Source organism: Pleurodeles waltl, chromosome 3_1, assembly GCF_031143425.1.
Source record: "Pleurodeles waltl isolate 20211129_DDA chromosome 3_1, aPleWal1.hap1.20221129, whole genome shotgun sequence".
NCBI lineage: Eukaryota > Metazoa > Chordata > Amphibia > Caudata > Salamandridae > Pleurodeles > Pleurodeles waltl.
The window spans coordinates 744,144,104-744,159,557 of NC_090440.1; the positions used below are offsets into that span (position 1 = coordinate 744,144,104).

General features: G+C 43.4%; 1 protein-coding gene across 1 annotated transcript in view; it reads right to left on the minus strand.

Moving 5' to 3' along the window:
- Positions 1 to 15,454, minus strand: part of LOC138284580 (solute carrier family 13 member 4-like) — a 413,185-nt gene that overhangs the window by 148,745 nt on the left and 248,986 nt on the right. Inside the window, exon 11 of the mRNA XM_069223513.1 lies at positions 15,139 to 15,240. Within this exon, the coding sequence (XP_069079614.1) occupies positions 15,139 to 15,240 (102 nt within the window). The remainder of the gene's footprint in view (positions 1 to 15,138; positions 15,241 to 15,454) is intronic.

Sequence of the window (15,454 nt, forward strand, 5' to 3'; positions counted from 1 at the left end):
CCCTTAGCAGAGATGGAAGGTAAAGAAAGAGGCTCGACGATCTGAGATGGCTGCAGCATCACTATTCCTTGACCATTTGTTGGGCTAGATCCAGAAAGAGCTGGAGGAATAGTTAAAAGACAGTTTCAAAGAGAGGGAGCACACTGCCTGCACTTCAGCAACAAAGTATAACCCCAAAGCATCATGGTAAATGCAGTCGATTCATAGTCCATTTGTGCTGTATATCCCTGTACACGTGTTTCTGGGTTTAGCCCGTCATCAGGTGGGAGCAGCGTGGACTAGGGGCTTGCTTAGAATGCCGCCAAATGTCTTCTCAGCTTTAAGTACCACTCATAGCACACATGTGCCTCCCAAGGCTCGTCAGCCGTGGCTCAAGGGAGCCATCAAAAGACAGTTTCAAAGAGAGGGAGGACACTGCCTGCACTCCAGCAACAAAGTATAACCCCAAAGCTTCATGGTAAATGCAGTCGATTCGTAGTCCGTTCAAAAAGTAAAAAGAGTCTTTCACCTCCCTAGGTGCAGCAAGTGCTGTATATCCCTGTACGCGTGTTTCTGGATTTAGCCCGTCATCAGCAGGGAGCAGCGTGGACTAGGGGTTTGCTTGGAATGCCGCCAAATGTCTTCTCAGGTTTAAGTACCACTCATGACACACAGGTGCCTCCCAAGGCTCGTCAGCAGTGGCTCAAGGGAGCCGTCAAAAGAAAGTTTCAAAGAGAGGGAGCACACTGCCAGCACTCCAGCAGCAAAGTATACAAAGCATCATGGTAAATGCAGTTGATTCATAGTCCATTCAAAAAGTAAAAAGAGTCTTTCACCTCCGTAGGTGCAGCAAGTGCTGTATATCCCTGTACACATGTTTCTGGGTTTAGTCCGTCTTCAGCAGGGAGCAGCGTGGACTAGGGGCTTGCTTGGAATGCCGCCAAATGTCTTCTCAGGTTAAAGTACCACTCATGGCACACAGGTGCCTCCCAAGGCTCGTCAGCCGTGGCTCAAGGGAGCCGTCAAAAGAAAGTTTCAAAGAGGGGGAGCACACTGCCTACACTCCAGCAACAAAGTATAACCCCAAAGCATTGTGGTAAATGCAGTTGATTTGTAGTCCATTCAAAAAGTAAAAAGAGTCTTTCACCTCCGTAGGTGCAGCAAGTGCTGTATATCCCTGTACACATGTTTCTGGGTTTAGTCCGTCTTCAGCAGGGAGCAGCGTGGACTTAGGGCTTGCTTGGAATGCCGCCATATGTCTTCTCAGGTTTAAGTACCGCTCATGGCACACAGGTGCCTGCCAAGGCTCGTCAGCCGTGGCTCAAGGGAGCCGTCAAAAGACAGTTTCAAAGAGAGGGAGGACACTGCCTGCACTCCAGCAACAAAGTATAACCCCAAAGCTTCATGGTAAATGCAGTCGATTGGTAGTCCGTTCAAAATGTAAAAAGAGTCTTTCACCTCCGTAGGTGCAGCAAGTGCTGTATATCCCTGTACGTGTGTTTCTGGATTTAGCCCGTCATCAGCAGGGAGCAGCGTGGACTAGGGGCTTGCTTGGAATGCCGCCAAATGTCTTCTCAGGTTAAAGTACCACTCATGGCACACAGGTGCCTCCCAAGGCTCGTCAGCCGTGGCTCAAGGGAGCCGTCAAAAGAAAGCTTCAAAGAGAGGGAGCACACTGCCTACACTCCAGCAACAAAGTATAACCCCAAAGCATTGTGGTAAATGCAGTTGATTTGTAGTCCATTCAAAAAGTAAAAAGAGTCTTTCACCTCCGTAGGTGCAGCAAGTGCTGTATATCCCTGTACACATGTTTCTGGGTTTAGTCCGTCTTCAGCAGGGAGCAGCGTGGACTTAGGGCTTGCTTGGAATGCCGCCATATGTCTTCTCAGGTTTAAGTACCGCTCATGGCGCACAGGTGCCTCCCAAGGCTTGTCAGCCGTAGCTCAAGGGAGCCGTCAAAAGACAGTTTCAAAGAGAGGGAGGACACTGACCTTGGAGCCCCTCAGAGTCTCTTGAGAATCATGTTTTTTGGAGCCATGCCTTTGACTTCTCATGGCTGCAGTCAAAGACTTAGAATTTTTAGGGGTTTTATCAACTGTGCGTGGTTTGGAGACTACGCCACGTGTCATGCACTTCATTGCAGGGTCCAAGAAAACTCATAATGGGTAAAAATATCAAGGGAGACACCAAAAGGGGGCTAGAGAGTAGCAAGCCACATTTGCACTACTGCAGACCGCTTCTGCCACACCTCTAAACTCTTCGATCCTAATGCTGCTTCAACAGGCTACTTCAACCCCAGCAGGCACCAGCCCATTGTCCATTTAGAAGAATAATTCAGCAGTTTATATCCACCCCCTCACCATGCTAGGACATAGAGGGAAGCTTGGTCCACACAGCCACAAGTCAATAGAAGAGCCTTCCAGCCCCACAATCACAGCGTCTTTTTTTTCCACTTATCTTGAATCTCCGTGATTTGCGGGTTTAGTGGAGCGAGAAAACTCACAGAGTGCCTCATAACATGTCCGGTTAAGTCGTGATGCAAGAAAAACAGCAGCCCGAGGCTCACACCTTTTGGCAGGGGTGTGTCATGCCGTTTGCTCGACCATCTGTCACGGCACAGCCCTGCGGGCCAAAATCTGAAAAGGCATGGATACTTGGAGCATTCCTAGAGAATTCGGGCTGGATCTAGCACCAAGCAAGTCTCGGAATACGCACGTCCTCGAACGCACACAGCCCTGCCATCTTGCTTCCTCCCGAAAGCCTCAGTTTCAGTCACGGAGCATGACGGGAGCTCCACGTGACTCCTTGTCCAAGTTCAACTTTTTTCTTATTAATTTCTGTAACTGTCTATGATTGAGGCTACCAAATAGGGACATTATTTCAAGCTCTGTCACATTCAATAGGGAAACTTGAGATCATCCATCTTAAATTGGGGCAGGAAGTGACTTCATCAGATCTCAGGAAATGATTCTTGTAAAAAAGATTTCAGAAACTACCTGCTCCCCTTTGCTAGCAGGAGCTGCTGCACCCAAAGTGCTTGACCAGAAACTAAGGCAATGCAGCTGTTTAACCAGGGGTGAGATGCACACGCTGCCAAGAAACAGCAGCTGCCACCTGCCGCTACCCGCAGAGAACAATACCTGTCTGCCTCATTAGGCGGAGTGGGATTGCAAGCTGGCATGGTAGTCTTACTGCTCGGCACGGTACAACACACTCTGACCAAGACATTGCTGTCACGCAAATGTTGCCTAAATGTGAGCCATTTTTAGACAGTGTGAAGTTTAGGTCATTAGGGGCCAGATATAGGAAACAGTTTGCATGTGAATTTCGCTGTTTGCGACGTGCAAACTGCACTTTGTAATGCACAAAACCCGTTTTGCGATTCGGTAACCTGATTACCGAATCGCAAAACGGGGTTGCGAGTTGCAATTATGAAGGAGAGTCCCCTTCCTAATTGCGAGTCGCAGTGCAATGCCAGATTGCTTTGTGACCGCGAACGCGGTCGCAAACCAATCGCAGTTTGCACCCATTTGAAATGGGTGGTAACCCATTCGCAAAAGGGAAGGGGTCCCCAGGGGACCCCTTCCCCTTTGTGAATGGAACTGCAAACATTTTTTCAGAGCAGGCAGTGGTCCTATGGACTACTGCCTGCTCTGAAAAGATGAAACAAACATGTTTCATTTTTCGTTTCTGTAATGCATCTCATTTTCCTTTAAGGAAAACGGGCTGCATTACAAAAAAAAAAACTGCTTTATTAAAAAGCAGTCACAGACATGGTGGTCCGCTGTCCGCGGAAGGCCACCATCCCTGTGAATGCCGCCACTCGCAAGGGGGTCGCAAATTGCGACCCACCTCCTGAATATTAACAAGGTGGGCCTTTGCGACCCCCTTGCGAGTCGCAGATGGTGTCAGGGACACCATCCTACATTCCAAATTGCGGCCCGCAAATTGCAAGTCGCTCTGACTCACAATTTGCAAGTCGCAAATTGGAATCTACCTACATCTGGCCCTTAGTCTCTGTAACTGTTTTAATGCGATATTTGGAGTAGACTTTGATGCCAAACTTGGTTCGAACTCCACAGTGTCTGACCCTTTTTTGTTGAGCGACTTGCCAATGTGTACCAAATCATCTGATCACAGAGGGAGGAGGCTGTATAAAGCCATGTAATTCAGCCCTTTCGAGTGTGATGGAAATGGTGGGAGATTGTTATAATCAGCTCATAACATCTATTGGTTGGGGCCAAGGATCAACCATTGACTATGTGTTTATATCTAGGAACATGGAACAATATGCATGTTTAGGGGGGAGAGGGTTGTGATTGAAAACTGTTATGTGATCACACCCACATCAAGCTTGTTCTTAAGATACCTCCGTTTTCGTTACCCTGTTTCCCCAGGTCTGACTCAGAATGACAAGGGCCTTAAAATAAAATGGTGAGCAATCCATATGCCTACCCTGATGAACTCTCTAATTGCATCCAACTTGGGTATATTAGTTGACTGCCTTTTAACTTTTAACTCCCTTCCCACTGACATTTTAGATGCCTTTCAGACTTCAAACCAATCAACCAGAACAATCATATTAGATCTATCTGGACATAGAGGGGTGTGAAAATGAGGCTGGTTTGACAAAGGGTGTAGGATTGCCAACTGATGGCTCTGTGAAGTCCTCGATGTGTGCCCAAGGAACCAGCTAAATATTATTGCAGCAAGGCTAGCATACAAAGAGGCTATTAAGAACAGGAAACTAGCAATAAAGGAGGAGCCATGGCAGTGTTTAGTTTCCACATGTAAAGTCAGAAAAACTAGGAGAGTTTGGGGGATTGTTGATGCTAAACAGGCACCCAGATTGTTAATAGTAAACAGGCACACTCACCCCTGTCCGGAGGTCTAGGTTTTAACACCGACCCGAATAAATGGGTGGCTCATTTTAGGCATATTTATTCATAAGGACACTGTGTTATGGCAGACTGTGTAGAGGAAACCCCACAGTTTCCCTTGAGGACCTTTTTTTAGACTGAGGCGGTATCTACTGCCATTTTAGCCAGTCCTTCTAATAAGGCCCCAGGCCTGATGGGGTGCCCATGGACTTTTATAAGTCCAACATTCAGTTATGGTCTCCTTTGATTATCAATATTTTAAATGCTGCAGCAACTGTCAAAATTCCCAATTCGTGGAAAACCACAAATATTGTGCCAGTATGTAAGAGAAGGAACAGACAGTACCACCGGTGCTACAGACCAATATAGTTGCTAGAGTGCGTAGTTAAGATTGTGGAGCGCATTATCCTGCAACAAATTGAGGATTGTGGTCAACACAATGATATCCTTTGTCCAGTGCAATACGGATTTAGGGAAGGTCTGGGGACCTTCGAAAAGTGTTTGAATCTTAACCTTATTATAGAGAAATATGTAACAGCAAAGAAAGGGGCAATTTGCATAGCATATATGGATCTAAGTATCATGTTTTACCAGGTGAACTGATCTAAGTTGTGGGATATTTTTACTAGCACTGGAATGCCTTCACACTTGCTTAATTTCTTACGGGCCTTACACACGGGGTTGTTGCCTCCATCAGATGTGGCACTGGGAGAGAATTCACAGGTCTTTTTTTGGTTTGTCGTGGTGTGTTCAACAAGGCTGTGTTTTGGTCCTCCATCTTATTTTTATTATATATCAACGGTTTGAATCCATATCTGATTGGTAATGGGAAAGATATGCATTAGGTGAAATCTACATCTTTCCCTGCCCTTCTTTATGCAGACGATGCAGTCTTGCTCTTCCACATCCCCAACGGTCTTAGGGGTCCCATTCACACTTTTGTCAAGTTCATGGATGATTTAGACTTAGATACTAATATTGCTAAGGTGCACTATATCGTATGTGGGGGGCAGACTTCTAAAATTAGACCAATTAATGGGAATACCATTAGAAGCGTTTGTGAGTTCCATTATTTGGGTGTTACCTTTGACTAAGGAAACAGCAAGTTACCCTGTCTTTCAAGCCGTTGCTTGCGCTTCAATGAATCGTGTGGGGCATTGTTTAGGTTTGCCACTACTGTTGGCAGTAAACCTATTCTACCCCTGTTAGAAGTGTATAAAATTAAGTACCTCCCTGTCTTGACCTATTGGGGTGCCATATGGGGAAATCGAGATTGCTCAAAACTAAGCAGGAGGGGAACCGCTTCTGTCGGAGGTTGCTAGGCCTAGGCCCTGAGAGTTCTTTTTTTTGTGCATAAAGAACTGCATTTAGACTTCACTGAAGACTTTATCAAACTTGCTCTGCTCGTTTTATGCTGGGGTTTGGAGCAACCAGCATAATACTTTCAATCGTGATTTGATCCAAGATTGTTTAAAATGTGAACATGGCCCCACAATCCTATGGCTCGACTATGTTAAAAGAACTGCAGAATCACTGGGTAGACCAGATTTGTATTATCTTCCTCATATGGTGATCAAGGGTGAGCATGGGAAAGTTAAAGAACTGTTTAATTAAGCACGTTTCAGATGCGAGAGAGATTACAGACTTGGACAAACCACGTTTGAGAAATTACTAGGTCATAAAAATTTGTTGCATAGGCATGCACCAACACAGGGGCAAAGCACTAGCTCCCTTCCCCAGGGTCTGCTGGTCTTGTAATCAGGAGCAAATTGGCAAACTGCAGGCTGGCTCCTTCCCTGTGTTTGGGGACAGTTTCAATCAGTTTAAGGCAATTTGTTCTGTATTTTTTGCCACTGCTATGCAAATGCATATTGATGCTCCTGCTTTTTCAACTGCAAATGTGTTTTAATGTTATAAGAATGTCAATAAACAGATCTTAAGTAAAAAAAAATAATGATGGGCCTAAGCCTTATCTTTCCCCGTGAGAACCCTGTGGGAAAGATCTCTTTTAAATAAGTTTCGATTAGGCTCAATTAGAACCCCTCTTTGTTTCCCAGCTGGCCAATTTGACACACGTTTTGATTCAGATCTGCCCTGGTGATGGTATTTCCTTCGGACATTAGAGCATTTTGTCTTATTCTATAGTTACTATGAACCCTTTCGGCGCAGGCACTTGTTACCAATTCGTAGAACTCTTTGTTTCAGTCAATATAGACCAGCTTTTTTTTTAATCTTCAAATGCTATTCGAGTTGGCTTTTTGTTTCGCCTTCGGGGCACTTTTAAACAGTGCCCTGTATTGGCATAAACTAATGACTTCTTAGTATATACTGTGTTTTAATACAATGACTTTTTGAAAATAAATTCAACCCAATGCCATGCATTTTTAGATGTGTTATTTATTTTTGAAATAGTAACCTACCTCCTTTTTCTGCAAGTATGTATACCCACCATGTTATCCTTTATAACTGTTGTTTGAATACTATTTGCACTTCCTTTTCTGTATCATTCTTTTACGATTATTTTAATAATCCAATAAAGATTTTCACAACAGCTGCTGTCAAGGACAGGAGTAAATGCACTTCCTGGAAGTGAGAGGGCAGGGAAGTCATGTACGTATAATGGGGGTGTAGGGTAAGGAGAGCCTCCCTGCTGAGAAATACATTTCCAGAGGAGGCATGAAAAAGCAATATAGTTGAATGTCAAATTTCTAGGTGCAGATGTAATGGCGATTCTAACACATGTCGGAAAGTCATAAAGCCGTAAAAGTCAGACATCGGTACCAAATGCGTGAGAAAGTGTGCCGGTGCAAATTTCCGACTTTTATTTCAGAATAAGTCACAATATTCTCATAACTGCCACTGTAACACTGCATGAAGCAAAGGGTCAATCTGTCAATTAATCCCTATGACTATTAACGTTAGAATTACAATTAATGTAGTGAATGCAATTATGTAGCACTAGTGTAAATGTATCCTGATCACGCCTGCTCATTTTCACAGGAACAGCCTAACTCCTGTATGTTCATTAACTGAAATGTCCATGAGCTAGGTATCAGCTCACATGTGATTTGTTTTTGATGCCTTGCAACGTTCGTTATTAGTAAACAATATTTCAGCATACTTTATACGAACTGCCAAATCAGTAAGTGACACTGGCAAAAGATCAGCAAAGTGCTTGCCAAACATAGCCGTAGAAATGTCCATGCAGGGCACAAATGGAAATCCAGTTAAAACATGCAGTTTCAGGGGTGGAGTTTTTCATTAAGGACAGCTGACAGTCTCCTAAGTTTTCCACCAGTTATCACAAATGTCAAATCGGCGCAAGGCCCCAAAAATGAGTTCATGTTCTATCAGGTGAACCAGGGGAAACTTTGCACCAGATTTAGATATGCAAATCAAATATATTTATTTGAACAAATGAATTAAATTTAAAGAGCATTTTTCATCACTTTGTCCATGAATCAGTTTATTTTTGCCCCAAACTTACTGCAAATAAACAATTTGCATATCATCGGTACACCCCATAAGATATGCCAAGTTACAACATGTCCCATAAAGATACTACAGAGAGAAATTTAAAACAATGGTTGATATCACAGTCCAACAGCCCGGCGCTGGATGAGGCAAGCATTAAAAAGATAACTAGATAACCACCACAATTTTGCTTTATCAAGAAGTCCTCAATAGCTCCAAAGCTAGGTTCAAATTTCAGACACCAGTGGCTCTTAAAGACAACACCCAATTTATGCTTTGGGCCAGTGTGCAATGGCCAAAAAATTAAAGAGTGCCTCTCATCTTCAGTACAAATAGCACAACTAGGTCAACAATGAGTTTGAAAATATAAATTCACCTCAGTTAGAAGAATAGGTCTTGCATTTGTGAGAGTTAGAGTTATTGGCGTTGTAAATGACAATGGGGGTCATTCTGACCCTGGCCGCCGGCGGAAGCCGCCGGCCTGGCTGGAACCACCAGAATACCGCTGCGTGGTCAAAAGACCGCTGCGGGTATTCTGGGTTTCCTGCTGGACTGGTGGGCGACCGCCAGAAGGCTGCCCGCCAGCCCAGCGGGAAACACCCTTCCATGAGGATGCCGGCTCTGAATGGAGCCGGCGGAGTGGAAGGGGTGCGACGGGTGCAGTTGCACCCGTCGTGATTTTCAGTGTCTGCATGGCAGACACTGAAAATCATGGTGGGGCCCTGTTACGGGCCCCACGACACCCCATACCACCATCCTGTTTCTGGCGGCCAAAACCGCCAGGAACAGGATGGCGGTATGGGGGTCGGAATCCCCATGGCGGCGCAGCAAGCTGCGCCGCCATGGAGGATTCCCCAGGGCAGCGGAAAACCGGCGGTTCACCGCCGGTTTTCCGTTTCTGACCGCGGCTGTACCGCTGCGGTCAGAATGCCCAAGGGAGCACCGCCAGCCTGTTGGCGGTGCTCCCGCGTTCGTTGGCCCTGGCGGATTTTACCGCCAGGGTCAGAATGACCCCCAATGTCTCTTACCCATGTGTTTTGGTTTGTAGTTTAGTGGATGTATGCCAGATGCCTCAGCAAGCCTGTCGCTGCAGGAGAGAGAACACAACAAGGACACCATCTTGGGAGTGTTTTTGCCTCATTCCAACAGACTGGCTGTAGTGTGTTTATCTAAACTTTAATAGCACCAAACAAGCCACAAAGAAGCACCTTCATGGCATTTAACCCGGAGAACGAGGGGGTCAAAAAAGTTAGGAGCAAAGAAAAGGGGGTAGCCAAATATTTCTGTGTTAAACTTATAAAGGAATTACTCCTCTACACTTGCAATACCAGCCTAACTCTTAAAAGCATTGACTGTACACAAAGAGAATAACAGAAGAGGTAGCTTAACTGAACAGGAGGCTTCAAATGTGTGCAGATTGGTGAAACAGAGCTTCAGCAGTAGATGGGCCGACAGGATCGGTTCCAGAGATGCTACATTGTGACCTTGGGTCAGTGTCTTAAATGGAAATACAGAAGGGCTGGTACTCTGTATTGATTTAAAGCACTGCCTTGAGTTAACAGTCTTATGACAGCCCTTGGCTTAGGACTGGACTCTGTCGAACAGAAACATGTACCTGAATCACCTGGTCCGTGATGGTCCCTTTTCCGTGTATACATTTGTGCACTGGCTGATGGTTTTGAAGTCAGAATGATCTCTATTGGGGTGGCTACTTAAAATTTGAAGTCTTGGCCTTGCCATCTGGACCATTCAGAGTAGGGCAGAAAGGCTGGCTTTGGACGATAAGAGTGTTTTTCGCCTAGACAAGTGGTGTCCAGTGAGGCTTCTACAGGTCTGTTTCATTGGCATTTTTTCAGGATATGAAAAGGAAGGATTCAAATGTATGTTTTTTTGGGAATCCAAGGTAGGTACAGAACCATGTCAGGGTTTCTTGATACCCACATAAGATAAATTGACAAAAATAAGTTATAATGACATTATTTACACAGTGGTTACCCTGCAAGCCTGGAATGGATTCTGCCTGTTTGTTGTCTTATACAAAAAATACTTCAGTCACAACAACACATTTGGGTTTGATATGTAAAAACAGTGGTTGGTTCTGGTAGCCACAGTTTTTTAAACAAACAGTTCTCCTGTTTAAAACATCTCCTGCCCATACTGTCTTTACTGTTCAGGATTGACTTTGAGATGTAGTCCTTGGGGTGTGTACTGATATAAATAAACACACATATTCCTATGGACACAGGAAGACGTGGTGAAGCACTGAGAGGAACACCAGTACAAAAAGGAGTGAGAAAAGAGCCACTTGATAGGGTCAGAAAGATTTTTTCTTGACATTGATTTTCCATGTACTTCGTAACCACGACAATCAGAAATAAGAAGGATGCATGGGAACTTAGTGGAGTGGTTACATGCCTGGGATTGCTCCACTTTTTGCCCTATGATACGCTGCTCCTCTCACTGTGGCACCCTTGTGTTAGCTTCTTTGCACTATAGCATTAGAAAAATGGCTGCCTTTACTAACTGAACTCTATTTGAAGTGGTCCACTTTGCATCCAAAGGCTAGATGTTTTTTGCTATCAAGCTTGAGTCCATGAAGTGCTTGGGTCTGGAGTCACAACTCCTTTGCCACAATTTTGGAGACATGACCTTTCACCATCTTCTTGCCTATAACTAACCTATGTTCTTGGTTGATGGCCCTCCGGAGGAGAAATGGCAGAACTTGTATTAGCAAGTTCTATAAAACAAAAACAAGTTATTGCCAGACAGCCCTAACACTCACCAGATAAAGAACCTTCGGGGAGAGGATGTGGCGTAAGAGCCAGAGCTGTCGACTTTGGAGCTGGGGAACACGGTTGGTGCCGGCTTGACATCCTGTGATTCTGGGTAAATCACTTCATCTCCTCTTGCTACCAAAAATGAATGTGTTCTTGAGCAATGTAACCGGTGCTCATGTAAAGTGCGGTAATATCTTTGTGTCAAGTCCGCGCTATATAAAACTGCAAAAATAAAATAAAAAATAAGGAATCTCAAAGTAATAGCAAGATGCCCGAAACCAAGGAAGATGACGAGACAACATACCGCAATGAGCACGAAGCGGCGAGGCAAAAGAAAAAAAAGGGGTATCGGGCAAGCGGCCATAGTGGCACAGGAGTTAACAAGGGACAGCGGGAGAAGGGTGATTGGGTGGCAGGACAAGCAAGAATACAGCATGGGGGAGTGCAATTTAAGCGCTATGGACGAAGCAGTAGGGTTCGTGTACACTGCCCCCGAACTCAGCAATGTAAGCACATTGACTCATAGGAGCAGGAACCCAAGAAAAAAAGTCCCCGAAAGAACTGATAAACATGACAAAGCGTAATTATACAGTAGATAGTCCCTGCTCCCAATGAGAAAAAGGATAGACAAGAAGCATGACTGACCAACAGCAAGCAAGGATTTTTAAATGACACTGAAACTGAAATTAAATGGTTTAAGCCCACAGAAGTAAGTATACTAAAAGTACACAAGAGGTCATACGCTTATGCTCGACCTAAAAATGGGTCAAATTTGTGTAACATCTGCACAACAGCAATGACTTGGTCAGAATGTGTTGTTCCACGCCGAGCACTAAGACTACCATACCAGCTTGCAATCCCACTCCACCTAATGAGGCAGAGAGGTCCTGTGCTCTGCGGGCAGCGGCAGGTGGCAGCTGCTGTTTTTTGTCAGTGTGGGCATCTCAACCCTGGTTAAACAGCTACATAACCTTAGTTTCTGGTCAATTACTTTTGGTGCAGCAGGTCTTTCTAGCAAAAGGGAGCAGGAAGTTTCTGGAATCTTTTTACAAGAATCTCTTCCTGAGATCTGATGAAGTCGCTTCCTGTCCCAATTTAGGATGGATGATCTAAAGTTTCCCTATAGAATAGGCCAATCCAACATGGTAAACTGGATCATACAAAAGGGGCTATTTTGTGACACATACACCAGTCCCAAAGGAGTCAGAGTTCTTCGACAGGTACATGGTCTGAGAAAATCTTCTAGTTTTCTTTCTGCTGTTTTTTCTGCTCTAATCCATCTCTCCTCATTCCTTTGACACCTCTTCAATTGGAGATTTTACTTTTCTGACCCTGCAAGGTTTTTATGCTACCATGCTTTTTCCTCCAAGAACTGTCTTTTTCCTACACGTCACCAACTCTTCATCATCATTCTATGAAATGAAGAGACCGCAGCTACTAGAAGGAATTGTTCGTACCTCGGGTAAGCAAGAGTCAAGCCCCAGAAGAGTCTCTCTCGTTCATCTCTTGACAGACTGTCACATTGATAATTAAAAATCAGACCTTCCACTGACTAGGACTTATATGGCGACTTGATTTCTATTGCATCATTTAGGGTAATCGTATTTAGAATTTCCAAAGGATGTGAGAGACCAGTTTGTCCCAACATATCCCTTACATACCTGAACCAATGTAAACAGCTACTATTGGTATACCTCAAAATGTCAGCCAGGGCATTGTTGAGGTAGTTAAGCTCCAATGTGCACCAGAACATGTCCAATAAAACAGGAGTCTAAGTTTGACACAGGCTGGTGATATCAATAATTTTCAAATCCAGGTACAGAGGAATTGTAGAAGTTCCGGGTAGACCTCAACAATATTTTTAAAAACCCTGTTTCACAAGATGACAAGTTCTGAAAGATTTGAATGGACTTAGAGTTCCGCTCCATAGACAGAGGCATTTTGGCTCTGCACTTTGTAAACCTCCAGAGTGGAGGACATAAAATAGCTCCCACTTTTGTCTGCTAGAAGGTTCTAGCACCCACCCTTTGTGCCAAAAGGCAACTCATTCTGAATATGAGGCTTCCAGGTAATATGAGATGAAAAATTGATTCACAAATAAGGGAACACATCTGCTTGCTCCAGAAGAGACATAGGCAGGGACAAAAAGGGTTCTCACAACTTTATGGTCTAAACATCATTAATTTGTTTGCTTCCATATTAGCTTGTAGGCCTTTAACTCTTCAAAAATATGCAAACATGCCTAATAGGATATGCAAGCCTTTAGGAGACTAACAAAGCAAGAAGGTGTCTTCAATGAATTATAAAGTTAAAATCCTCCTAAGTTAGGGGCATTGTTAGAATGAATTATAAAGTTAATTCCTCCTAAGTTAGGGGCTTTGGTAGAACAATTGCTGACCATCTTGACTATAGGTTAGTGTATAATGAGAACAGGAGAGGAGCTAAAGGGCAATCATGACAACGCCTTTGTTCACCAAGAAAGATCATGTAGTCTCTCCTAATGTCCTCATTATTCCCATAGATAAGCATGTTTAGTAAGTCCATGGGAAAAACTATATACTCAATTCCACAAAAAGTGTGCTGGAACATTGACAAATGCTGATCAAAGATCCATCAAAATGTATAAGGGGATGTAACCCTCTGCCACCCCTGGAGGTAATGTAAGAAACCATTTTGATCTTGTTAAGTCTTAAATGTAAAGCACATACCTGCTCCTACAATCTACAATATCCCAAGTGTGATATGCAGGCACCCAATATACCCCTCAAGATTTCTCAGAATTTATTTGCCTCCTTAATTAAAACTGGTGAAAGAATGATCAGTGCACAAGTGCAACGAGGAAAGATGTTCCAAGGCATCAATTACACCTTACAGCTCTCTTCAGAAGTAACTATGGTTTCAATAGTTTAAACATGGCTACCGCATTGCATGACACAAAATGCATCACATCATCAAGTTGTGGCACGCAATCCTGGTATATGGAAAGCTATACTTTCTAAATTTTCAAGATTTGCACCACATTGTGTTGTCATCTTGTTTCATGCAAAGCAGCAGCCATTCTGAAATATATAGTAAACATTGCTTGCTGTTCTTTTAATGTAGCCACCACACTGAGTAAGGCAAAGTGACACATATAGGGTTATACTTTGTGGCAGCCATCTTTAAAGTATAGAAAACATTTTAATACGAATAGTTGCCACTATTTGCTTTCCCAATGCTGGCACAATTTAAAAGGCTCTTTCATTGACAAAGCCAATAGGACAAATGTTTGTTTTAGTATTGCATTAAACTATGAGAAGTTTGCATTTTACAAGGTTTGTGAAGTTTTATAAAAATACAGAAACGTTTTTCCAGAGCTAAACTGGAGGAAGAGAGATTTGGCCGATTCTAGTAACAGAATTTACTTATGGAATTCCAATTTTCTTTCCTGAAGAAAACTTAACGTCTAATTATTTTACCACTCTCTGTTTTGAGAGCAAACACCCATCAGCACTGCACCCACATTTTGGTGCTGTACCTTAAGATCTTTGTGCAACTGGCATTGACTTTCATGACTTTCATCCTTCCGAGCTTGGCAAAAGTAATACTATTATCTCGGTAATGAGAGCATCTGTCTTTTTAACAGAGCCACTAAAGAAAAATCACAACTGTAGAAGCGTGAGTTTTGTGAACAACACATCATTGCCAATACACAAAAAGCAAAACCTTAAATTAGCTTTGCTTTACTCTAGATGATTGAGGCTTGAGGTCAAAGGGATCTGGTTTAGTAGACACTATTATTGTTCTGTTTAATGCCAGCTTTGTATCTTTATTATATTGTTCTTTTCTGTGTCAGCTTTGTGTGATAGATGCTCAGTTCTTTATAAAAGAATATTTAAGTCAGTTACAATTCATTTTAACAGTCAGAACAATCTTTCAAAGACTATGGGAAAAATAAACATTTTGCTTTATTCATATTCAAATTTTTTGCTGCTTTTATTAAAAGATAGCGGAAAGAACACAAAGAAAAATAAAATTACAGATCTTACGGTCCAAACAGCGACTCCCACCCTGGAACAAATCCAGGGTCCCGTGTAAACCATGACAGAGCCATCAGGAGAAATATAACAAGCGTTACCCCTTCTGGATAGCTGTAATTGAAAAAGAAGTCATTTTATGATGCTTGGCGAAATCTAATCAGAACTTCACAAACCATTGTGCTTATTCCACTACCCACCCAAACCCTTAACCCAACCTGCACCACTTACTGTCTATTGTTGTTTTCTCATTGCAAAGAGTATTGTGATTTTAAAAAGCATCCTTAAACGTGAGAACTGCGTTTCAGATAACTACAGCGAATATCAA